The sequence below is a fragment of the Artemia franciscana genome, chromosome 1 (assembly GCF_032884065.1).
Source record: "Artemia franciscana chromosome 1, ASM3288406v1, whole genome shotgun sequence".
Classification (NCBI taxonomy): domain Eukaryota; kingdom Metazoa; phylum Arthropoda; class Branchiopoda; order Anostraca; family Artemiidae; genus Artemia; species Artemia franciscana.
The window spans coordinates 47,501,314-47,526,343 of NC_088863.1; the positions used below are offsets into that span (position 1 = coordinate 47,501,314).

Genomic DNA, 25,030 nt, shown 5'->3' on the forward strand with positions numbered 1-25,030 from the left:
TCTTGGTCCAGCTCTCTGGTGCATAGTTCAATTTGGGAGAAAGGTTTTTCGATTCCTTAAGGGGACAAACATTTTTGAATATGGAAATAACCTGAGAAAAAAACACCTTTAAAGAAACTGAAACCTTGAAAAAAACCTTGAAAAAAAACGTCTTGAAAGAAATACGAAATCCTGAAGGAAAAAACTCTTCAAGTATTATGTAAGACCCACATGTGTATCGTCATTACGTAACCCCCCAAGTTTTTGCCCACCTCATTCACAAGTGGGGGTTCCCCACTGGGCCTGAAAAAAAAATGTCATGCGAGAATGTACCATGTTTAACACAGATAAACATTCCCTATTATGTAAGAACCGAAGAAATCTTGAAGAAAACGTCTTAAAGAAAAATGTCTTAAAAAAACGTCTTGAAACATCTTGAAAAAAGCGTATTTAAAAAACGTCTTGAAATGTCTAGAAACGTCTTGAAGCGTCTCGAAGAAAAATGTCTTAAAAACATCATGGAATGTTTTGAAACGTCTTGAAAACCGTCTTGAAGAAAACACTCCCTATTACATAACAACCAAACAAATCATTATTTGGCAAGACCGCCTGAACGCTTTTTCTGGCCCTTCCGTGTTTTTAGACAATCAAAGGAAATTTTATGTAAAGTGTGCGCTTGCATCTTCACTAGTGTTCCCCTGAACTCTAACAACTCATATTACGTAACAACTAATGAAATCCTGAAGAAAACATTCCCTATTAAGTAACAACCAAACAAATCATGATTTGGTGGGGGGGGGGCTCCTGAAATTGTTTTCTCACTCTTGCGGAATTTTTAACAATCAAAGAAAAAATACTGCCTATTACAGAACAAACAGCTACATTTTATAGAAAATATTTCCTATTACGTAAGAAACACTGGCGTCTTGAGGGAATCACCGTTAAACTTCTTTGTTATCTTAATCATGAAGGAGGAAAAGAGCAGCAGCCACGGATGCCTTTCAATATATAGAGACCTCACAACTGAAGTGCAGTATAAATTTGGAATATGGGATTTAGGGGATCCGGTACACAAAACCCCATCCCCTACATACTTCCCTGAACTGCTGGCAGTAGAAACTATATACAGATTATGTTTAATAAATACTCATGGATGATATTTAATGATATTTACACTTTCCCCTGTTTATAGTTATTGGTGAATTTATTTTTTACAATAGTAGGGAATTGTAGCTTTCCATTGGCAGCTTCCTCACAAGAGCTGGAGAATTAATTTGAATTCAAATTAATAATAAAACTCGATTATCTTACAGTAATACTTACAAATCATAACAATTCTAATAAAACATAAGTATTATAATTATAGTATTCGCGAGCGAAAAAAGTATAAAAAGTAACACACGGCCTACCAGTTTGTCAATACTTTGGTAATTTCTTTGTAAGTTTTATAGGATTCATTAGTCATCATTAGGACATAAAAAATAGTATCAAAAACTTATGCACCGAAAAGCGGGATTGACCCTTTTGTACCCACTTAATCTTGTTGAATTCAATAGAATATCTATCTCATTTGTGAGCGTGTTACGTCCCCGTCTCCCTTTAATCTGAATAGTTACATAATTTTGAATGCGTGCAACCCGTTAGTACATCAAATGAGCATTTTGAGGTACCAATTTTGTTTAAAAAGCATTTGAAAACATCAATAAATGTGCATCCAAGATGACACAGCCCTTAGAGTCCCTGGGATAACGGTCGTCAATTATACGAACTGTCAATTTTCTACAGATATTTTATAATAGAAAAACGGGTGCATGTTTGAACTTGGAGTCTGACCTCGGTCGTGAGACTTTCAGAGATTGTTTTCTTGGTAAAAAAAAAAACTCAGCCATTTGCTATAAGAAAGGGGAAGGACTATGGATCCGAAATGAAACGCAAAAACCTTTTCCTGATCAATTTCAACCTTACAGCCATAAGTCCTTGGGCCAAGGGAGCTAATGTACAAAATGCTATTCAAAGAATTGTCCCCTTTGAAATTGGTCCCTCCTCTAACAAAGGTGGCTAAAAATTGAAAAATTTGTCATAATATAAAGATAATAGCCATACTAATGGGTCTTCAAGCTGGGTTTACTAAATGTTTTTTTTCTTTTTCTTTTTGTGGGATAGCAGTTAAACAGAAAATCCTTTTATAAGATAATGACCTTACAGAACATCTTTTCAGCCTGGAACTAGCAATATCAAGTATACTCCCCTTATTAAATCGTAGAAAATTCTTCTTCTTTCTCCACTTCACATTAAATTAAGAATTGTGAAAATTTTTGTAAAGGCTATGGACAAAGAAAATGAAAAACTTAAAAAATATCTTTTCAACAAGTAAGTGAAGATAAGCTTAAATAGGGCATTTTTTATTAGACTTCGTATCAGAAACGTGATTTGCGACTCCGCTTTTGTAGAAAAGCTAAATCGAAAGGAATTGTCAGTTTAGAAATCACTCGGGAAAGTGGTAAAAGGTTTTATTTAGGGAACAAAAAGGGCAAAAAGCCATGTGGGGCTGGGGTCGAATATTACCAAAAATTTACATTTTACATTCACATTTGGGTATTATTTATAATTTGAAATTTCTTCTTCCCCAGCTTTTCCAGTCTTTATATTTTTGCTTTAATTGTGTTGTTATACAATTCAGCAACAACCAGGGATTTTCTGATACCTATAACCTCGGAAATACCTTCCTTCTTGTTTATCCTTCACAGACTCAACACGCTAAACTAGTACTTTCCATCATTCTAATGTATTTTTGCTTTGTCTTCTAATCGTAGAATTCACTGCGTATAATTTTCGTTTACAAATAGATATGATTTTGCTGTTTCGTGTTCCATGCCTTTTTCTTTAGCTGTTCGGAGTCAATTGTCATCTTTTGTAATATTGCAGGTGTCATAGATACTAAAAACGATAAGATCATCCATGGTAAAAAAAAATGACTAAGTTCTAACTTTTTGAATGTATATAAATGTACAGGGGTCTTGTTCCAGCCTTTTTGTTGGGAGGCAACATGGAGGCAAGAGGTTCCATCAGGAGAGTCAAGGGGTATTGGTTGTACAATAATTTTTTTCCAAACTATTAAGGGAAACTACTTTTCCTCCTCTATCCCCTTCCAGAAACAAGGCCACTGTAAATGTAACGTCAGTCGAATGATTTCTTTGACATGAATTCAATTTCTTTTTCCTGTTTATCCATCACAGACCCAAAAATAACTTCTTCCGTATTTTTCAGGCAGAAGTTTAGCCCATAGATTCAATCTATCATTGCGAAAATCAATTGCTATCAAATCTATCAATTGCTATCATTGCGAAAACCGATTACGATTTTCAGTGACTATGGGCTAGAGTTCGTTCTTTGCTAGGTTGCAACAGATAATACAATCACGATGGGCATCTCCAAGAGACGAGGGAATCACAACGGGAATACATTTTCCTCCACCCTCCATAAAAATATATAAAACACCGTAGTATTCGTTGCAAATAAAGCACTTTTGTACCAAAAGCGAACTTTCCAACCTTTCCTTCCTCTCTGTATTGACAATTTCCCCTAGATATCCTCTGCGAAAATGTCCGTGAGCATCTAAGATTTTTAGAAGTATCTATTTTACAAGAGACTATAAAATATTTCACTCAAAAACATTGATCAAATTTGTCTTTATGATGCATGTCTAAAACAGTCTCTTGAACAAGCAAGAGTAGGGATCTTAAAAGGATCCTTCTCATGGAGCTGAGGCATCAAGTATATCTACAAGAAACTGCTTCATATTTATACGTCGTTTAATGATTGACTACTTTAAGATAAAACTTTCCACGAAAATAAACCGGGCTTGAGACAAAAAAAAACTAATCTTGAACAATCATCTCTATGGCTAGACCATTGTCCATAAATAGATCTTCAATAATAAAAGCTGCCCCTCTTCTATTTCTCTAGTTTCGTGCTTAAAGCGCTGCCAGGAACAAATGAAAAAGGACAAAAGGCAGCTCTAGATTCTTGTTTAAGTTCAAAAGCTACACGAAAATGATGTAATACTTTGCGCGTTGGAACTTTCCATTGTATGATGTTACCAGTGGCACAAAAATATAGTGAAAGGAAAAAAATATATCTTTAAAATTTAGGAGGGGTAATTTTTATCGCTTTTTAATTTCTTTTTTAATGAAAGTACCGGAAATGGGGATTTTCACAAAATATAGATGGGATTAGGGGAAGGTGGTAATTACCTCCACAAGTTGACGTTCCTGGGTGTCATCGGTGAATATAGTCACGTATATTACCACGCATATGTCTAGGGGTCTGCCAAGCCCGACAATGGAGTTTCTCAATTTTTTAGTTCTTCAATGATTTTTTTTATTTTATTTAATACATGTTTCCTTGCTGTTATTCCTCCTGTGTAAAAGTTTGATTTCAAGGTCCCCGGGTCTAAAACAGTAGTAATCAAGTAATAATAGACTCCTGTGGGATTTCTACCCCATTTCAACAGCTGATTCGCGATTCCCAGGCCATCCGATTTCACCTTGAAACGTCAAAGGAGATTAAAATAAAAGTATGTTTTGTCTAACAGGTTAAGAACAGAATTTCTAAGACTTTGTCCAGGGTCTGAAGAAAGCTTTCATTAATTAAAAAAAAAAGAAATACAAAAAGACGAAAATACATGCTAGTACGTATGGATAATGGAGAAAAAAGAGGGGTAGCTATTTCAGCCTTCTTTGAACGATTACTTGTATTATCTGGCTCTTGTGGTAGGTATAACCAGTTTCTAGCCTGGACGTTATTCATAAATAAAGTTTTAAAAATATTTTAGATATATCAATTTCAGAAAAATGGCAATGGTCTTTTAATAGAAAACATAAAATTCTAAATTAAGATGTTTTGGGAAAAGTACTCTAAATCAATAAGGAAAACAAAGAACAGAAATCGATTATATATAACAAACATGCTTGAAAATTTGGTACGTTGAATTGTTTCTGTAATTCAAGCAAACGGAGCTTTTGCCAAAGGACATAAGAGTGAACGAATTCTCATTGACTACGTTAAAGGTCATTTCTGTCTAGATTGTATGAAATTAAAATTCATTACTAGAGCCAAGAACTAGGGGGAGGAGGAAATAGGGTTGCCTGTTGAATTAGAACCGAGAATTAAAACATGGAAAATTCTTTTGAAAATTTCCGAAATTAAATTGGGGTCAAAAAATCCAGAGAAATAGTGGATCACATGTTGAAATAGGACCAAGAATAGCCTGGCGTAAAATTGGAAGATAAAGGGATCTAAGAATAGAAATCCGCTAAGAATTTAATCATGCTTAACTATTTGAAACTTTACTGTGTTGGGCTCTGTCAATAAATATATACAAACAAAAAACATATTTCATTTTGAATTCCAAATATTGTCTGGTTTAATAAAAAACTGACTGAATGCGTAAATACACTTAATTTTTCAACGAAAAGTAGAGGGGAATATTAAAACTTAAAAGGAATAAAAGAATGGAGAAATGAAACCCAAAGCAACCATAAATTGCAACAAATAATAATGATAAAAACTGAAAACCAACATAAATCACCATAAATAATGTTGTAGACACCACGCTCCAAATAAAATGTGTCCTTTGCTGAAAATTGGTACTGGGGGGAAAAATCAGGAAGTTTGCGCAGCACTTTTTTTTGTTCAAAATTAATTGCTTAAAGCTAAAATTTTGATTTAGCCAATTTATTCTCTTTATATTTGGAATTATTGAATTTAAAAGATTGAAAACCTTGATGAAAATTAGTTAAATATTAGACTAGTTTATTTTATTTTTGTACGTCTTATATGGTTATGTTTTTCAAGCAGCTATTATTATGAAATTTAATGTAAAAGCATGAGCGGCCAGTAGTTACAGGGATTCTGTCTTTCAAAACGTTTAAGCTGAATATACTACCAGGGTAAATACTTTTGTATTTTTAGAAAGTACTTTGAGCTAAATACTTTTTGTTTAAAATACGCAACAATAAATAATTACCGCGGATTATTTTCAAACTATTACTACTATTAGCAGCTCAACATGCCACCAAGCCACCTGAGCCACCACCTTTGTGTATGCTCTTTCTCCACCTCATTCTGTTAGAAGTTTCTCTCTTTTCCCCGTCAAATAAAGTTCCGACTTACTTTAAATTCCTGATTGTGAGTTGCTCCCATTCCACTCGGGGATAACTTACTTTTCCCTTGGCCCTAGATGGATAGCGAACTTTTGAAATATGTCATCGCTAGTCCATAAAAAGTGGCGAAGCCATCTTGATATTTGTTCATTATAGCTCTAGAAAGTTTGGTCGAATTTCCTTTTCGATAGGGTTTATTGTTTGGGTCAGGAAAAGGAGTACCTAAGACTATCCTTAGACCCATCGTCTTAAAATATTTAGCATCCTTTATCTTCCTCATCCTTTGCTTCAAAGTGCCTAGTGTTTCAAAACCATACCTGACCACTTTCATTACCGTGGCTTCCAATATTCTAATCTTAGCTCGCAAACTTATTGCACAATTAAGAAAAATATAACCTTAATTTAAGAAGTTGTAAGATTGAGACGGTGGTGGGTTCCCTTCCATTTAGATCAATCTTTGTTCGTTTACAAAGTTTCCACTTGCCTCTTGACTTCAGTTTGAATAAATTTAATCCATTTCGTAAACTGAGATACCAAGAGTTTAACGGCAAGAATAACATGAACAGTCGAGAAGTTAAATTATCCAGCAAAGACAACTCAGCGCCCAACACTCAACCACAACTTAATTGGTGACGCTTCCGGGGTAAGGATACCAAATTATGCTAATAGCCCATTACAAAACAAGGACCCATAGATACCTTTTAGTAGAAAGACGGTCATGTTATAACCTTTTGAAATTAAAATGACAGAATGATTCTTAGTTTTTATTACCGAAAAGCCCAGTGGCCACTCCCCAACTTCTTGCGTATGGACATCTTTTAATTATTAATTTTCTAGGGACTGTGTAGGACCTGAGCTCCTAATTGTTAAAAATTGCGCTTTATTTTTGTGTGATTATCAGAGGTCAAACACGGGAAGGATTCACACATATCTAAAAAATGCTTCTTTATTTTCAACAGCTATCGTTTGATAATTTTAAAGTCATTACAAATAGGGGCACATAGCTGGCATCCGAGAAGAACCCAATTGGACCTTTATTATCTCTTACAAATTGCATACAATATCCACCATAGCTTGTATTCAAGTGTTTCCCAGCTTCTTGAACAAAAAGAAATTATTTCATTATGGAAGTTGAAACAAAAACATGATATATACAATTCTTCCGAACGGTGTTTGATATTCCCCAAAGCTTGTATTTCAGGGTTTCTAAGGTAATTTATTGCAAAGATGAAGATCAACTTGCAAAAAGAACGTCCTACAGCACAGAGTTCTACAACACAAAAATGGTTGGCAATTTCTCACCCAAATTTGTGTCTGAGAATTTTGTGCTTGTTGAAAGCAAAATAGACATTGAGGTAAGGAAGACAAAAATAAAAACACGATAACCGCAGATTTAAAAAATGGTTTTTGATAACCACCAAAGTTAGTATTTTAGGACTTTTGAATTCACTAATTACACATGCAAGGTTGACACTGCAACACAAATTTTTCTACAAAAAAACAACATATTTTTTACATGCCCGAAAGCAAAATTTGGAAAGTAAATGCTTCACGAACTGTATCTGATTTTTGCCAATGCTTATTACTGAAGAATTTTCGAAGGCAGTAGTTATAAATATGAGTAGAATTTGCAATATGTTTTTATATTCGTTTTTCATTTTCACCTCTATTTGTAGAGAGGAATTTTTGAGCTTTCTAATTACAAATCTTAGGTTAATATTACACGTACATGCACAAAAAACATCAAGCTGCTATTTCAGATTTTTTTTTTCTACAAATATGAGGCCAAGACTGTAACATGAACTTCATAAAAAAGCGCATAACATGGATAATTTCTTAGACCACACTGCTTTTCAATTTAAAACTTTAGAGAGAAAACGGGTTTAATTAATCAATCAGTGAACAAAACGTACTAAAAATACAACACAACAAAAATATTAATTAAAAAATTTCCAGATATTTCAACTCCACGTCCGGGAGCCTTTATCAACAAGGAAGAAAACAAAAAAGAAAGAAAACAAAAATAAATTTAAATCACTAAAAAAAACCACACCACAAGAAAAAAGAGAAAAAAAAAGACAAACAAATAAATGAAACTCACATTTTAAACAATTCCAGAACTGGAAAACTTGCAAAACGCAGTAACTCGTATTTTATGTAAGGTGTTCAACACTGACAGAAATCGGTATCCAATCGGTATCAGAAATCGGTTTTTGAATACGGGCACGATTATAGATCACTTATCACGAACGATGTTTTAACACAATACAGATATGAAGCACGCTTCTTTAACAGAAACTCCAAATTGAGCATACAAATGTGCCATGACAAACATGCCAATACTTTGAGCATGCCAATATGCTAAAGGCAGGGTCGTAGTTTGCTATGGAGCACGGGGACAACTGCCTCCCCCCAGATCCCCATTTTCCTCACCCTCAGCTGAAATTTATGTGTCTTCAAAAATCTTGTCATGTCTAAGATAGCCCTACATGATTCAAGCATCCACTAAAACAGATCAGTTTTCCTTAGTATATCTTTTCCTTTATGGTACTAAATGGCTCATTCATTCACTATCATTTCCACTTGACTTGGGAAAATCAACTCCAACTTTGCCCCCCCCCTGGATTTTGACAAAATTACGCCACTGGCTAAATATACCACTGAACAAAACTGCAATAGTGGATTTAAAATGATTCCTGAGTTTTATGATTATAAGATTGAGGTGCCAATGTGAACACAGCAAAAGGAAATACTTTTTTGATCCTTTCCCAATGTTTCTTTTGTTCGCTCCTTATCATATCGGAAGGCTGATCGTGGAGATTCGGGAGAGGGTTCCTTCGATCTGATCTCAAATCATGGGATCTAGTGCATAACACACTTTTGAATTCAAGTGAATAAATGCATCAGAGGGCATCCAACCACCTTAAGCACCCTCCGTAGCTCCATAGAATTGAGCAAAATTTCAGAATAACTGTTTTAGTGAAAATAGTCGTAATATTTAAAAATGACTTTTCGAAGGGACTTTTTCTCAGCCTTTGCACACACCCCCCCCGAAAGAAAATAGTATTCCTAAAGACTTTAACTTAGAGTAAAACTTTATGTTCTTCAAAATTAACTGCTTTCTCAAGTAGTCCACCCAATTTCTTTTTTATCACACTGATTTTATAATCCTAAACATGGCTTCAAATGAGATTAGGCTTCAGTTCTAAATAATTGCATCTACATGCCATCTATAACAGTTTAGGAGACCAAAATCGTTAAACGGCACAGCGCAAGGGCTGATTTGCTCTAGTTGCTAAAATAATTCCAAACAATTCGAACATCCAATTTAATTTTGTATTAATCAATTGTTTTATTCAAGAGTTATTTTATTCAATCTAATTTATTATTAGACAATCATACTACTTAACAGTTATATTATCGAATTAGTTTTACAAGATAGTAAAAGTAGAGCCTTTTGAACTTTTGACTTTTATTATAACGGTCAAAATGTTAGCGAAAGAAGAACACCACTCCCCCCTTTTGGCATCCAATATACGACACAATGGTTGCCGCTGCTATTTTTGCAAGAGGGGAAAGAGTATCTGAAACAAACTGGAAAAACAGAAACTTACAAGCTTATGATTTAGTCTAAATTTCAATGATAAAGTGTCAAAAGCTGTTCTTAGCAAACCAATTAGCTCTACAAAACTTGGTGCGGATATCATACAAAAGCTGTTCGACTGGATTCGATTTCTTGAAGAATATACTTATTTTTTATGCAGCAACAGCCATCACAAGAATAAATGCCGAATTTGTGCCTCTCGTTAAACTACATACTACTGTATAGATTAAATTTGTCAGACAAAATATATATAATTCATCACCAGAGTGAACAAATCATATATACCAGAGGAATTTTTTTTTTTTTAATCAGCCGGAATGGAGGAAAGGGAAACAGAGACTGTGGGTGCCTTTTATAGATTGGGACATGAGTTTAGAAATAAACCAATAAAATCTTTTGTTTTTCAGTAAAGGAGTTGCCAAAGTTGACACTACTGCTTTTTCCTAGACTAGTGTTCTCCGTGATTTAGCGAAAACCTTGCAGCTTTTGAATGCAGCGAAAGCACAAGACCCTTATAAATCATCACATTCATTAGTTTCAGATCCATCCATTCAACAAGCGAGAATGTCAATATAATGTAGACTGTTTCTTGTAGAATGATTTATTGCTGAAAAAATACAATATTTTCTAGTTTTCACTCGTTTCTGAATCAATTTTTTTCAAAAAAAAAAAGAAAAAAAAATCAAAGCAACTTTCAAATTCGTGGATGAATGATGCTGAATATCAGTAATCAAAGGATAGAGAAATTCCCATCTTAAGTTGAGACTTCATGATTGGTAGAGACTTAAAGATAATGTAGCAATGCTAAATATCACAGCAGAAGTACTAATTACATTTCATCATTTCTTTTTTTTATATTTTTTTGTGGCTAAAGCTCATTCACCATTGAAAACCATAACCGACACAGCCGATATTCCTATAACCAGCACCACCGTAGCTTCCAGCAATGTCATAGCCATCCATCATTAGTCTTTTCGTCATCATTAAAAAAAAACAGGTTTTTTCGCTGAAAGTAAGGAGCAACATTAAAATTAAAACGAAAAGAAATTATTACGTATACGAGGGGGTTGCTCCTCCTCAACACCTTAATCTTTACGCTAAAGTTTTTTAGTACTTAAAAAAAAACTTTTTGTTGTTCTAATTAAACGAACGCTGTGTTTCAGGAGTCGTTCTTAAGGATGAAGGACAAAATTTAAACTTAAGCGTAAAGAGTGAGGTTCTGAGAAGGAGCAACCCCCCTAATATACTTAATAGTTTCTGTTCGTTTCAAGTTTTAATGTTGTTCCTTACTTTTAGTTGAAAAAAACTTATTTTTTTACTTAATTTCTGACCTTTTTAAAATAATATCAAGAAATCTGGCTCCACCTCCACAGAAAAATCCTTCTTCCTCACGGATATTTTCTTAAGACAATTCAATCCTCGTGAAAAATTACCCCCGGACAGTTACCCTTAATATCTGCAAACGTAAAATTGAGTCGGCAAAGAGAAAGCAAGACAATAGAATTTCTTATAGGAGTTCTTGCAGATTACCACAGCATAAAATTTCCCCTGAAAAATGCACCCCTGGGAGCTTCCCTCCCCATGGAAAATTCTCCACACGAAAAATCCAACCAGTAGAAAATTCCCCCACCCCAAAAAAATACAAGCATACTAAATAAAAATACTACCCAATAAAAAATACTATAAGTAAACAATGGGCAAATTTTGTAACTTAAAGACCTTACCCCAGGGGCTGTGGGTGAGTCATGATATCTCCAAATGCACAGTTATTGGCCTTTCAACTATGCTGAACAAAATGGTATCTCAAAATTTGATCAGACGATTTGGGGCGTGGGAGAGGGCCTAATTACCCTCCAATCTTTTTGGTCACTGAAAAGGACACTATAACTTTTGATTTCCGTTTGAATGAACTCTCTCCTGATGTTCTAAGACAACTCTGTCGATAATCATCCCTGGGAAAAAAACAAATACAAAAAAAAACAGAACAAAACAAATACCCGTCCGTGATCTTTCTTCAGGCAAAAAATAAAATACCCATCCGTGATTTTTCTTCAGACACAAAAACCTTATTCCAAATTTTGGCGGATAGGAGCTTGGAACCTCTATGGTAGGGTTCTCCGATACACTGAATCTAATGTTGTGATTTTCATTAAGATTCTATGACTATTAGAGAGTATTTCCTCCTTTTACGAAAATCAGGCAAATTTTCTCAGGCTCGTAGTCTTTACTTGGGAAGACTAAACTTAATGAAATTTATGTATTTGAAATCAGCATAACAAGCCGATTCTCTTCATATATCAACTGGTATCAAAAATTCCGTTTTTTAGAGTTTTGGTTACTTTTGAGCCATGTCCCTCCGTAAAAATTCCGTTTTTTAGAGTTTTGGTTACTTTTGACCCACGTCCCTCCGTACTTACTGTTCGTTACCATAAACTGTTTGATAGGATATAAGTTCCCTTTGCTTTATTTTTTTTTTTATTTTGAAACTTTTGATTTACAACCAGACAGCCTAAACTAAAAGGGTCGTGAAAAGGAAATGCTTTAGAACTAACGTGAGAGAAAAAAATATTCTCAAATAATTTATTTACTTCATTAAAACTGACATAATACGTTTAGATATACTCTAAACCAAACATACTTAACAATAGCAAAACAGCTGAGATTTTGAATATATCTTAGAAGCTACACTAAAACACACACAAAAAAACAGATCTCCAAAATGGACTTCCCACAACACTTTTTACCACAATCATTTACTTTTGTTATTCAAACTTAATTACCACAAATATAACAAATAACACATCTTGGAATGTTCAGACACAGAAATTGATTTTTTCTTCAAATTAACAGTCGTTATAAAATACTACCTCAGTTTCTAGATATCAAAAGGGCTTTATTTCATTTCAACCAGGGACATTTTAGACTTATTAAAATATAATATTTCACATCTGACATGTACAAATTTCAAACACATTCAAATATTTCACCTTTCGAACTACTTTAACTACTTATAAAGTAGAAGAGGAGTGTGTGAATGGCATTTAGCTGAGAATTTATCTAATTGGTCAACAACGAAAAAGCTCGTGGAGAGAGCAGAGTTTTAAAGCATATCAAGCCCCCTCCCTAAAAAAATTGCTTGAGACACAAATACCAGGCTCGTAATTAAGATGGAGGCTAGGAGGTTCTATAGGCATAAATTCAGGGAAACGTAGAGCCCCCTGGTTGGGCAATAATTTTTCTATTTTTCAAATAAGATACAAAAAAGAGTATTGTCTAAATCTAGAGGGGAAAGGGAAGACCGTTCAATAGATATACTTAAAAAAAGTTTTTTTTCAAAATCTAGAGAAAGGGGCATTTTTTATTGCTTTTTGGTCGTTTAGATGAAACAACCAAAGCAAAGTGTTTGTAAAACACAGGAGATCGATTACACTCAGTCTAATTGGTGCCCCTGCAGTCCCGTGCGCTTTCTCGATCCTCGTCCAAGAACTCCAGCTTTTTATGAAGCTATGAAGCTTTTTACGATTTTGTTTTATCATTTTCTATATCATTCGCCTATTTTTGGCGTTCTTTTAATCTGTCCCTCCCCCTGTGTTCCCCCTAGAGCAAATTACACTGAGGCGTGTTTACCTTACAATCCCTGTAATTCTAGTGACTAAAACTGTCAACAATGCGTTTTTGAGACCAGTAAATTATTGTAGAACAAATTTGGAGACAGTAGTATGATAGCGCTTGGATAAAATACAAAAGCAAATAAACCAAAACAATGCTAAATGAATTTAATCCATATTTCGACAGTGGAAATTCAAAAGGATATATGTAATACATTATTTGCCAAACTTGAATTTACAGCCGATTTAGTAACGCTTAGCAAGCTTTATTAATTGGTACAATTTATTCCTCTTTTTTTCTGGTTCCCCCTGAATCACATTCACATGTTTCTTTTCTTTCTCCAAAATCTATTATAACCCGTTGTCTTCAATGGGAGACGTTAGTTGAAAAACAGTTTTTTTTTTAACCATTAAGTTTGACTTAGTTGAATTAACTTGACTTAGCCTACACAAGTCTTCCTTGAATAGACAGTTTTTTTCTTAATACAATCATAAAATTGGAAACACTTTTCTGTTCTCCTTGTCTCCTCTTAAAATTTAAACTGTTTAACTTAGTAACTTTTGAATTAGCCCAAACAAGTGGCTACAAATAAAATCAAATAATGAATAAATAGGACAACTCAGATGGCAAATCAAAGCATTTTGGGAATTTTTGAAATAACTCATCCATTGCACAAAATTGAACCTAGCTCATGAATTTACTAAAGTTTTGACCAGGTCGGGAATGGAGTACTTCGAAAAATGTCAAACAGAGAATTGGTTTAATTCAGTCGTCTGACCCCTCCTTATGCTTCGTGGAAGCAAATGGATATTCATTAAGGTATCAAAACCTAATTTTGTTAACTCAGTATTAGTACGTATAATCCAAACAACTATATTTGACTATTATATTGAAAAATCATCATTACAAACCAAAGACCAGGTATAAGAGCGGTCCCTAAGGGGGGGGGGCAAACGGGGCAGTTTCCTAGGGCGCCCCGCGGCTAGGGAGTTGCTCCGTTGATGCAATTTTTCACTTTGATTCGACTTTTTTTTTTGCTTATATTTGAGTCAAGAGGAGGGCGTTGTAATTAATCTTCCTCAGTCGCCACTAACCCTAGGAACGGCTCTGCCAGATATTAGTAGACACTATACATGGCCATTTTAAGCCATCCTTTTGCAAAAAGCAAGCAGAGCAAGATCACCATTAGACATTTGGAGCACCAACGAAGGGGAAGATCAAATCGGATTGTTGGAGTTGATTTAGTGGGTAAACCGAATACATCTTAAGATTTAATCAATTACAATAAGCAGAAATCGGGAATTGAATGTTGATGCAAAAGAATTTCATATGCAGCAATTATGCAGTTTTGGCGGGAGCGGGTGCCAAGCTAAAAAAAAACAAAAAAAAGCAAACGTGAGTTAAAAATTAGCAAAAAATAAGTTAAATTTCATGGCACCAAATAGTTTAATAAGGTGGGGCTTTGTTTTGAAGGTGTGGTTTTATTTGGGAATCAATATATTTTTAATGTCTAAATTTTTCTCTGACTGAAAATAATTATTTATGCTTAAATTTTCTCCAGATTAAAAATAACCATCTATACTTAACTGATAAAAATTTTCAATATTTTCATATCTTTGGTTAGTTAAGTATAAACAACTTTCTTTTAATTAAGTATCCAACTCTCTTTTAAGAATTACATTCAAATTATCCTTTCGTCCAATTTGCAGATTGCCTAAAGCATTCTATGCCAAGTAGCCACTTACTCTGACCTCATGAGAGTTGTATACTGAGTTCGATTACACAACTTTCCGTTTTTCAAGAATTATTAGCTTCCAAGTTAATTTAGGTCTGCTTAGACGGCCAATATTTAACCAGAGAGTTAAACAAGGAACACAATAGGCCTGTTCCACCTGTCTACTATTTTTTTCACCATAAACTACCCGAATTCACTATAATCGTTCGTACCTTTAACATTTGAAAGAATTTAAGTCTACCTTTCTTACTAATTTCGTCAACTACAGCTTACCCTGGTCGATGATCACAGTAAGGGATAGAAACTACTGGTTTAACTCGAAAATCAAAAAAAGGAAACCTTGAATTTGCAAGTACTGAAGAATCTACACTTCGTTTTGCCTCTAAGCAGGGGTACCAAACTATACAGCGAAGGGAGGGTGAAGATGCCGTTTTTGTCTTTTCATAAAAAAAAAAAAAAAATTGAAAAATGCCCCGGATTTTGAATGACACTTTTTTGTATCTTGAATACAAAAAAAAAAAAAAAAAAAAAAAAAAAATAACGATGACGGTCCTTACCACCCTGCTTAAATTTTCGTGAATTGACAACACTGCTTCCGAGCCTGGTGAGTTGAGTCATAATCAGTTGAGATCAAATAAAAAGCTACAGTCAGCGCCCAAAACGAGTAGTAACTCATGATACTACTTACGATGATAACTGAAATTCCCGACATCAAAGGTTGGTACAGCCCCAGTGTTAGATTCTAGTAATATAATTAAGGTCTTTGCTGTAAATAAATCAAAGAATAACGTAGCAAAAAAAAACAAAAAAATATGCGTTACCGATTGCACAACAATGTGTATCTGATGATTGAAACTATCACATATTTCACTGGTAGTAGTATCAAGATTGACATAGGTAGGCGGCAGAATCTAGATTCTATTTTGGCATTTTTTTAGTTTTTATTCATCATTATCATCACTTTGATTCATCTTGATCCATTGGCTCTTCAGACTGCTCCCTCGAAGTCATCGTACTTCTATGAGAAAAAGAACATATATTTTTTTTTTTATCAATTGATTGCTAAGACTGAATATGGAAATCCTCAAAATAAATACGACCATGTACTTTTTGGTTGTTTAATGGTTAAACAGATATGATATATTTTTCATACTCACCCCCCCCCCACACACACACACACAAAAAGGCTTGAAACGTGGCTCTATGTAGCCTAGAAAAAAGTGAAAAAGACTGTAAAATTGATACCACGCAGGTACAATCACAAGGGGGCGAGTAGCTCTGATTCAACAAATAATATTATTAGGGTATGGGAGGGGAAGAGGGAGCGTATTAAAAGAGAAATACTCCACTCAAGGACATTCTAGACTTTCGAATCCCCCTCCAGATGTTTTTAATACATTTTTGGTTTCTTTGTGCATTTAATTTAATCCTCACAGAAATTCTGTTTGAAAGTTTGAGCAACCTGATAAAGGTCAAACAGAACTAAGAAAATGTTCAAGCTGTCGGGTAGCCGAGCACAGATGATATCAGTGTAGTATAGCATGGAATAAGCCACACTGATTATAGTTTAAAACACTAGAAAGAATACGGGTGGACAAAATTCCTTCTAGCCGAATTTGAACCAAAGACCTATGGATGTAGATTTCTCCTCTATAGTCCACCACTCTACCAACCGAGCTATCGAAGACTTAGTGCAATATTTGACTAAACGTTATTTCATGTAATGCGAATTACAGTTCTAGAAGAGTCAGTTTTTTCTTTTTGGAATTTTCTCAATAGGTATCCCATATCCGGTGGATTTAATAAAGAGCAAAGTGTGCTCTGTTTATTCATTTATTTGTTTTTGTTACTTGACCCGGTCCCTTTATACAGAAAAAATGATCGTACAAACTTAGGAGGGGACTCGTTCGACTTGAAATGGAAGTTCTAATGCAATTTTTCACAAAAAGCGGCATTCCACTCGGAGATAATCAGTTTACCCTGACCGAGATGTAGTACAGGTATATTTTAACTAAATATTTAATATATAGAAGTGGTTAGGTTAGATATTTAATTTAATGCTTTCTAGGAGGCCTCTTTTTCATAGTTCTCTGTTATAGTTTCCATAATTTTGTTACTAAAACGTTATGTTTTCTTCTTATTTTGGAATATTTCAGAATGATCAATCTAACTTCACTTATAATTATAATATTATTAATATGATAGATTATTGTTAATATTATCACCCACAGTTGACTCAATGTGGATAATGCAATTACTCGTTTTAAACCATTTTCTCCGAACATGGCCAGCACTGAAAAAAAGGAATTATAATAAATAAAAAAATAATTATAATGAATATTGATAATATAATAATATTAAGTGTGATCGCTATGACACGTAAGTACCAAGAAAGCTCTTTCATTGTGTTGCGAGAGCAACACTTCGGTTTTGTCGTATTTTTTTTTTGTTTTGTTTTTTTCCTAGCACCCCGATTTCAGCTTATTCCTAGAAAGTGGTAAGGGTCTAACCTCTGCAGTTTTTATGCCATCAATTGTTTCGACCCATTTCTGTTCGTGATTTCAGCTGAGTTTATCATTCGGTTTTTCCACTTGTGATTGCGGAAGAGAAATGGTATCAGATGTGCCTCTTAAACTTTATTAAATAAAAAAAAACAAGTTTTTTTAAATGAAAGTAAGGAGCGACATTAAAACTTAAAACGAACAGAAATTACTCCGTATATGAAAGGGGCTTTTCCTCCTCGACACCCCGCTCCTTACGCTAAAGTTTTTTATTGTTTTAAAAAGTAGAGTTGCGAGAAAGAATCAAACTTTAGCGCAAGGAGCGGGGTGTCGAGGAGGAAAAGCCCCTTTCATATACGGAGTAATTTCTGTTCGTTTTAAGTTTTAATGTCGCTCCTTACTTTCATTTAAAAAAACTTGTTTTTTTTTATTTAATTTCTGAAAGTTTTTGAATTAATGCATGTCTGATTTTGGCTCTCCGTACATAAATTACTAAAATGAAATTTGCATATTAATTCTTTTTTTGGCTAAATGGCTTTCTCTTAGTTTTGATCAGACGATTTTGAGAAATAAGGGGTGGGGAAGGAGGTCTAGTTGCCTTCCAATTTTTCGGTTACTCAAAAAGGCAACTAGATCTTTTAATTTTTAACGAACGTTTTTATTAGTAAAAAAAAAACGTAACTTAAGAATTAACTTACGTGACAAACGTACATAACTTACGTAACTTACGTTACGTTTTATCCCAATTCTTTAAGAATGACCCCTGAATCAGAAAGGCCGTAGAATAAATAGTTGAAATTATTTAAAAATTTTTTAGCATAAAGAGCGAAGTATTTATCTCCTTCTAAATACCTCGCTCTTTATGCTAAAGCATTTTTAGAACCCTTCATATGCGTAATAATCTCTGTTCGTTTTAAGTTTTAATGCTTCTCCTTACTTTCAATTGAAAAAAACTTTTTCATGTTTATATTTTCATTGTTCTTTTTTATAGTAATGCTAGAAAGTCCTGCGCCCTTTTCATTGAATTTCTCTTCCCCCATGAAATACTCCTCCAAGGAAAGATCCTCCCATATAACCCCTCCCCTGAACCCCACACCCAAACCAAAAAAATCCCCCTGATAACATCAGTACACTTAAACATTGGTCAAAGTTTGTAACTTGCAGCCCCTCCCCCAGGGACTGTTGGGGGTAAGTCATCCCCAAAGACATAGTTATTATGGTTTTCGACTATGCGGAACAAAATGGCTATCTCAAAATTTTGATCCGTTGACTTTGGGAAAAAAATGAGCGTGGGAGGGGGCCTAGGTGCCCTCCAATTTTTTTGGTCACTTAAAAAGGGCACTAGAACTTTTCATTTCCGTTAGAATGAGCCCTCTTGCAAAACTCTAGGACCACTTGGTCGATACGATGACCCCTGGGAAAAAAAAAACAAAAAAAAAACAAATAAACACGCACCCGTGATTTGTCTTCTGGCAAAAAATACGAAATTCCACATTTTTGTAGATTTGACCTTGAAATTTTTTCTAAAGGGTTCTCTGATACGCTGAATGCGATGGTGTAATTTTCGTTAAGATCCTATGACTTTTAGGGGGTGTTACCCCCTATTTTCCAAAATAAGGCAAATTTTCTCAGGCTCGTAACTTTTGATGACAAAGACTAAATTTGATGAAACTTATATATTTAAAATCAGCATAAAAATCCGATTCTTTTGATATATCTTTTAGTATCGAAATTCCGTTTTTTAGAGTTTCGTTTACTGTTGAGCCGGGTCGCTCCTTACTACAGTTCGTTACCACGAACTGTTTGAAAGTTCTCTCATTGCTAAAGAAATTGAAGTTTATCCTTTGCTCCTTTCTAAGTGATGACGTTAGAAACTTGGCCTACAGCAAGAAAGTTAACTTTTGAACTAAGACGGATATATTTTTTTTTTCGACGGCAGTCGATAGTTCTTGATGAGCTGATCAAAGTGTATGTCATCCATTCTTTGGTAGAAAAATTCCTTCATGAAATATACCAGTTTGAAAGTTTAAAAGGGTTGACAACTTCAGTAGTAAGGTACACACTAAAACCAAAAATAGGCCGATACCAATTGTGAGACATATAGGGGAGTTTTAAGCAACAGTCGACTGCTCGCTCATAATCATCTTCGGCAATGAGCGGTTCCCAACTTTTGCTATTTGGTGTACCTATTATTTTTTTCCGGTGTATTTGATGGCGGGACCAATTTGGTTCCAGTGGTAAGACATGTAGGGGACTTGTAAGTAATAATCCGCTGTTAGGCTACAATAATCTTCAACGACGAGGGGTTTGCAACTTTTGCTAGTTGCAATGAGGGGTTTGCAACTTTTGCGAGTTAATGTACTAAGTATTCATTTTAAGATCCCTATAGATTAACAACTTCAGCGTTTAATTGAAGCAAGGAAACAAAACCAAAGTGTTGCTCTTGCAACACTTTACTCGGCGAAGCCGAACAATGGTTGCCGCAACACCTCACGTTGCCCCATGCAACGTAGATCTAGTTTGTTTTACAGAAGTAGCAAATGATATGGCACACATAGGTTTTGAAAAGATACAAAAACCTACATATGGTGAAAATTATTTTAAGAATTAACGACGCTTCTTGACTACTATGGTCCCTGCGTCGGCCCTGCAGTGCATTTCTGCAGCGTGATTCGATCTCTGGGTCCCGTATTACCAAGCTAAAGTCAAATCCACTGCGCCACCGCAGGACAATGGTGAAAATCTTTGCATAGTAAAGTATATTCGAATATTAATAAAAAGCATAACTTCTCATAGTTGATATGACATTAAGCAACTACCAAAACCTATTTAGCATAAGCTAAATATTGGGATAGCCTTTGGTTAATTTGACACGGGAGTGATCAAGGGAGGAAACATAGGCAGCAAAGCCAGAAACAAAAACCCAGTAGGAATGAAAAGAGTAGCAAATGCGTGATACAAGACAGGAATAAAAAAATAGGAACACGAGGGCGAACCAACCCAGAAAGGAAGGAGCACAGGAATAAACACAGGAACAAAAAAACGAAAAAGATTCAGCAACGAAGGAGCAAAGAAACCCAATTACGCATATAGGTAAAACCACAGGCACAGCACAGGAAACCCGATAAAAACAATCCAGTTTTTTTTTTTTATTTGTAAGACACGGAAAATTGCGAAAAGTTGAAAAAAATTAAATTAAGCAGTAAATTAAGGGGACCAAGGGAGTCGCCTTGCATGGAATCGTGGTCATCATATTTTGGCGAACTAAGTCGTAATTTGTCATCCTTGAAATGGCTAAATAGCCCGGAAGGGGACTTAATTCTACTTAACATAGGGTGCCTAGAGTTTCTTGGAGAAAGAGGGTCAAGAGCTCCCATAAAAATTAAATTGGCTCCTTCAGGGCAACCTAGTAAAGAACGAACCCTAGCTCATATAACGCTAACTAAAAACTTAAAAAGGCATTTTGAATTTAAACGGTCAAAGAAGAAAGAATCGTCATTTGAGGCTGATCCAAACTCTTAATGATTATTTTAATTAATCTAAATGGTAATAGTTTATTGCAAAACAATAACAAAAGAAGAGGTAGAGGAAGTAATAGAAAAATCCCTTAGATATTCAGCCCTAGGACCAGGTGGCTATCCACAGGAAAAAATAAGCCTCTAAAGAGTACTTTGATGCTAGTTATTGTGAGGCACAACACCTTAGTGTAGAGTAGCATGGTCTGGTCTGAGTCTTGGAGGATCCCTAATATTTCCAGTTTTTAATAAAGCAAGCCTCAGGTTAGATAGCAATTAGGGGCATATTATCCTTCGAAGTAGTTTAAGTACTACTTTAGATATTTGGAAGGGTTATAAATAAGAGTGAGCTTGTGAGGGGATAAAAAAGGGTTGTGGAAGAAGAAGAGGGCGCTTTAGGTCCGGCTATTCAACAGTAGATATAATTTTTTTGTCATTGAATTTTTAAGTGTAGTAAGGGCAAAAATACTTTGTAAGTAGGATTTCTGGAAATGCATAAAGCCTTTGATAGTGTTAGCATAGTCCTAATGCTTCATGTTTTCGTTAAATTAGGATTACTTACTAAAACAGTGAGAATTTTACAATCCTCGTATGAAGGGACAAAAATCAGGGTAATTGTTTTCGGTTAGAACCATTTCCAGCTCCTTTAGCAGCAACACAGGACTTAGCAAGGTACATAATTCTCACCTAGACTATTTTCTCTAGCTATTAATGATATTATAGGTGTTTTCCAGAGTTGACGGCCCAAACAGCGAAATTAGGTAATATAGAGTTTTTAATGCCTTTGTTTGCAGGTGATGTTGCAATGGTGGCAAAATTTAGAAGAGAATTTTTAAAAACTTAGAGATCTTATCTCGGATTGCTTGAATCTTAAAAGGGGGCAATTGAATTGTTATAAAAAGAAAATTATGGTTTTCAGTAAGCTAAGTAATAACAATGAACATGTCCGCTAATTTTACTTTAAAGAGAAAGAGATCCGGCTAGTAAAAGAGACAAGCCATCTGGGTTTTCAGTTTTCATCCAAAAGTTCTTAGAAATAACCAATTAAAGCCACTCCTGAAAAGTAAAGAGTAGCCACTAAATAAAAAAGCAGCTTAAAAGGGGCCAACATCCTAAAGGTGCTAAAGCAAGTGTTAAAGTGCTGGGACAAGTGGTTCAGTCTAGTTTTCTATAGAAGCATGGAAAAGAGAGTTTTGGGGAAGAGTATAACTTAGGTTAAAATTACCAATTGAGCATATTAGAAATTAGATTCAGATGCGAGCCAGTTGTCTACAAATATCCACTTTGAGAAATTCTTAATTTTCAAAATTGATTACCAAGTTGTCGGAATTTAGAGGATGGATTGGGACATTTCCTTTTTTGAGCGCTATAAATTGGCGAATTTAACGAGAAATTTTTTTAATAGTAAAAATGATGAGCTGCTGACCGGGATCCTCAAAATCAACCTCTCCTAGATACATAGTGCCAATAAGCAATTTGATTTATTTTTTGTTTACATGATATAAATACAGATTCAACTATACTAATATCCTCAATACTGAAGAAAAACCTTAAGTGGTTTTAAAAAAAAAGAAGAAAAAGTGGATTTATAATAAAAGGAACGACTAGTAGCAAACAAAACTAGTTTGTAAGCATTACAAGCAAAATTTAATGCATTCTAGATTTTTGAAGTCCGTCGCTTTTCCTAATCAAGGGGATTAATGTCGCCCTTACCTTTTTTCATATTGTCAATTTTTGAATATTTTCGAATTTAGAAATGTAATTTAAGGACTTACAGATTCTCAGTGTCTGACTGTCCAGTGTTAGCAACGCATAAGCTTGCCATAGCTGAGACAGTGTCCGTGTCTTCAGATTCAATTGTCGCTTCACAGGGAAGTCTGTCACCAAGTATTCGGGCAGCCTCAATGGCAGATAACCCAATCGTCCGTGCAGCTTGTTTAATCACAGGCCAATGAGGTGTCTGCAAGACAGAAAACATAAGGAAAAACTTAGGAGGGATTTTTTTTCTCTCTTTTTGTGCTCCATCCGTTTTTCCATGGATGGGTATTAAATACATTCATTCATTCATTCATTCGTCCTTAAGCTACCTAGCTTCAACAAACAGGTCATAAGACCACACCTGGCGCACGAAAAATAAATAAAACAAAACAACAAGCAAATGGAAGAGCCAGGTTTTTGGTTTTGTTACGGTTACTTCCAAAGATTGAAATTCCCATTTATAGCATAAATGCTTTTTTTTAACACTGAAGACAGCTCAACAGAGGTCTTTACTGGAATATGTGCTTTGTCATTCGTTATTTACAGGCTGAAAAGCAAGCTCGTTTGATTTATCCATATGTATCCTTGATTTTTTTCCTGTTTTTTTTTTTTGCATTTCCGTAAGCTTCAAGAAAGATAGCCCTAATTTTGATTATCTTTTAGTAACCATTTAGTAGCAACACGATCACAATCTTCGACGCCAACAAACTGTGGCGCAAAACCCAGTACAGACTGTCAAATATGCCATAAACAACGAAACTGTTTATTACAAATCATTAGCCTTAATCGCTCTGTGTGTTCCCTGGGGAGCTCTCCATTTGCCCGAGGAAAGAGTACCAAACAAAGATGACTCATTTGGAGGTTGTTACCTACAAAGAAAATCAATATATACAAGCCTATAACATGCCGAGTGCTGGAGCCTGGCTTAGAAATCGCCTACATAGTTTTTTTTCTTAACTGGCATATTGACATTTTTGGCTACTATATCGATCTAAAAAGGTGATTACGTTAAGGAAGAAATTGCATTTTTACCGTGGTGGTTGTATCAAACCTATGTGACGTCATGACATCAAGAAGAGGCTCACATTATCTACGGTTAGAAGATAAGTGACAATAAAAATCCATTCAGACAGGCCTGTCACGTAACCATGACGGGGCCTGGTTTCGAAATCGGCAACATAGTTCTTTTTTCCTTTTAAAACCGGCAAATTGACATTTCTGGCCACAAAAACAATTTTCCCATTCTTTAAGAAAGAATCTGCAATTTTCCCACGGTGGCTGTATCGAACCCGTGATGTCATGACATTAAGAAAAGGCTCAAGCTGTCTGTGGTTAGAAGACAAGCGACAATGAAAATCCATATATAGGAGCCTGCCGCGAGCCAGGACCCAACGGCGAAGCCGCTCCGACACTCCCAATACTATACATATAGGGTACATGTATCCCATTTTCATATAATGCACAAAAACCTTAAATTCTTGCTTAGTATATCTTCGACAATAGTTTGTGCCAGAACTGATGCGGGGATGGTTTTAGCAAGGAAACAATCAATTAATCTAACAGTTGAATGGTAGCAATTAATTCCAGGCTTTCAATTAAATTGTAATCAAATCATAATTGTTTGTTTTTACAATTGACCTATCAAAGACGCTGGATGGATACAATTAAGTGAAAGATGAGACGGAACGATTTTGTCGTTGATTTAGGCCTAGCCTCTACTCATGTGACCTTGTAACCTCAATTAACGATAGGAGTGAGTACATACTTTAGTCTTTCGAAACTTCTTTGGAGTAGTACATAATTCAGATTATTAGTATACAAAAGTAGTAGACGGCGTTAAGTGTCTGGATCAGCAAAAAGATGCTGGATCAAGATTATTCGACTGACTGTGGCCATTTGAAACGGCAAATAAAAAATTGAAACCTCTTTCAAATGTTTATAAGCACTTTGTAATTTGAATTTTGTTTTGATTAAAATAAAGTAGAGGGCGCAGTGAGTTAACGAAAGTAGTTAACAAATTATTAATTAGTTAATAAAATAAAAATAAACTAAACACTTGAGAGGCTAATGTTTTATTTTTACAACGTGGTCTAAAATTGACAATTTTGAATAAATCATGCAAACAAAAATTTTTTTGTCAATAGTCTGACCTAGAGATCACATGG

General features: G+C 34.9%; 1 protein-coding gene across 9 annotated transcripts in view; it reads right to left on the reverse strand.

The window, feature by feature from the left end:
• Nucleotides 1-12,313: 12,313 nt before the first annotated feature.
• Nucleotides 12,314-25,030, reverse strand: part of LOC136030723 (histone deacetylase 4-like) — a 283,933-nt gene continuing 271,216 nt past the window's right edge. For all 9 annotated transcript variants that reach the window (XM_065709827.1, XM_065709815.1, XM_065709804.1 and 6 more), the window contains 2 exons: nt 22,883-23,067; nt 12,314-16,109 (listed from right to left, as the gene is read on the reverse strand). In XM_065709827.1, coding sequence (XP_065565899.1) covers nt 16,049-16,109; nt 22,883-23,067 — 246 coding nt within the window. In that variant the 3' untranslated portion in view covers nt 12,314-16,048. The remainder of the gene's footprint in view (nt 16,110-22,882; nt 23,068-25,030) is intronic.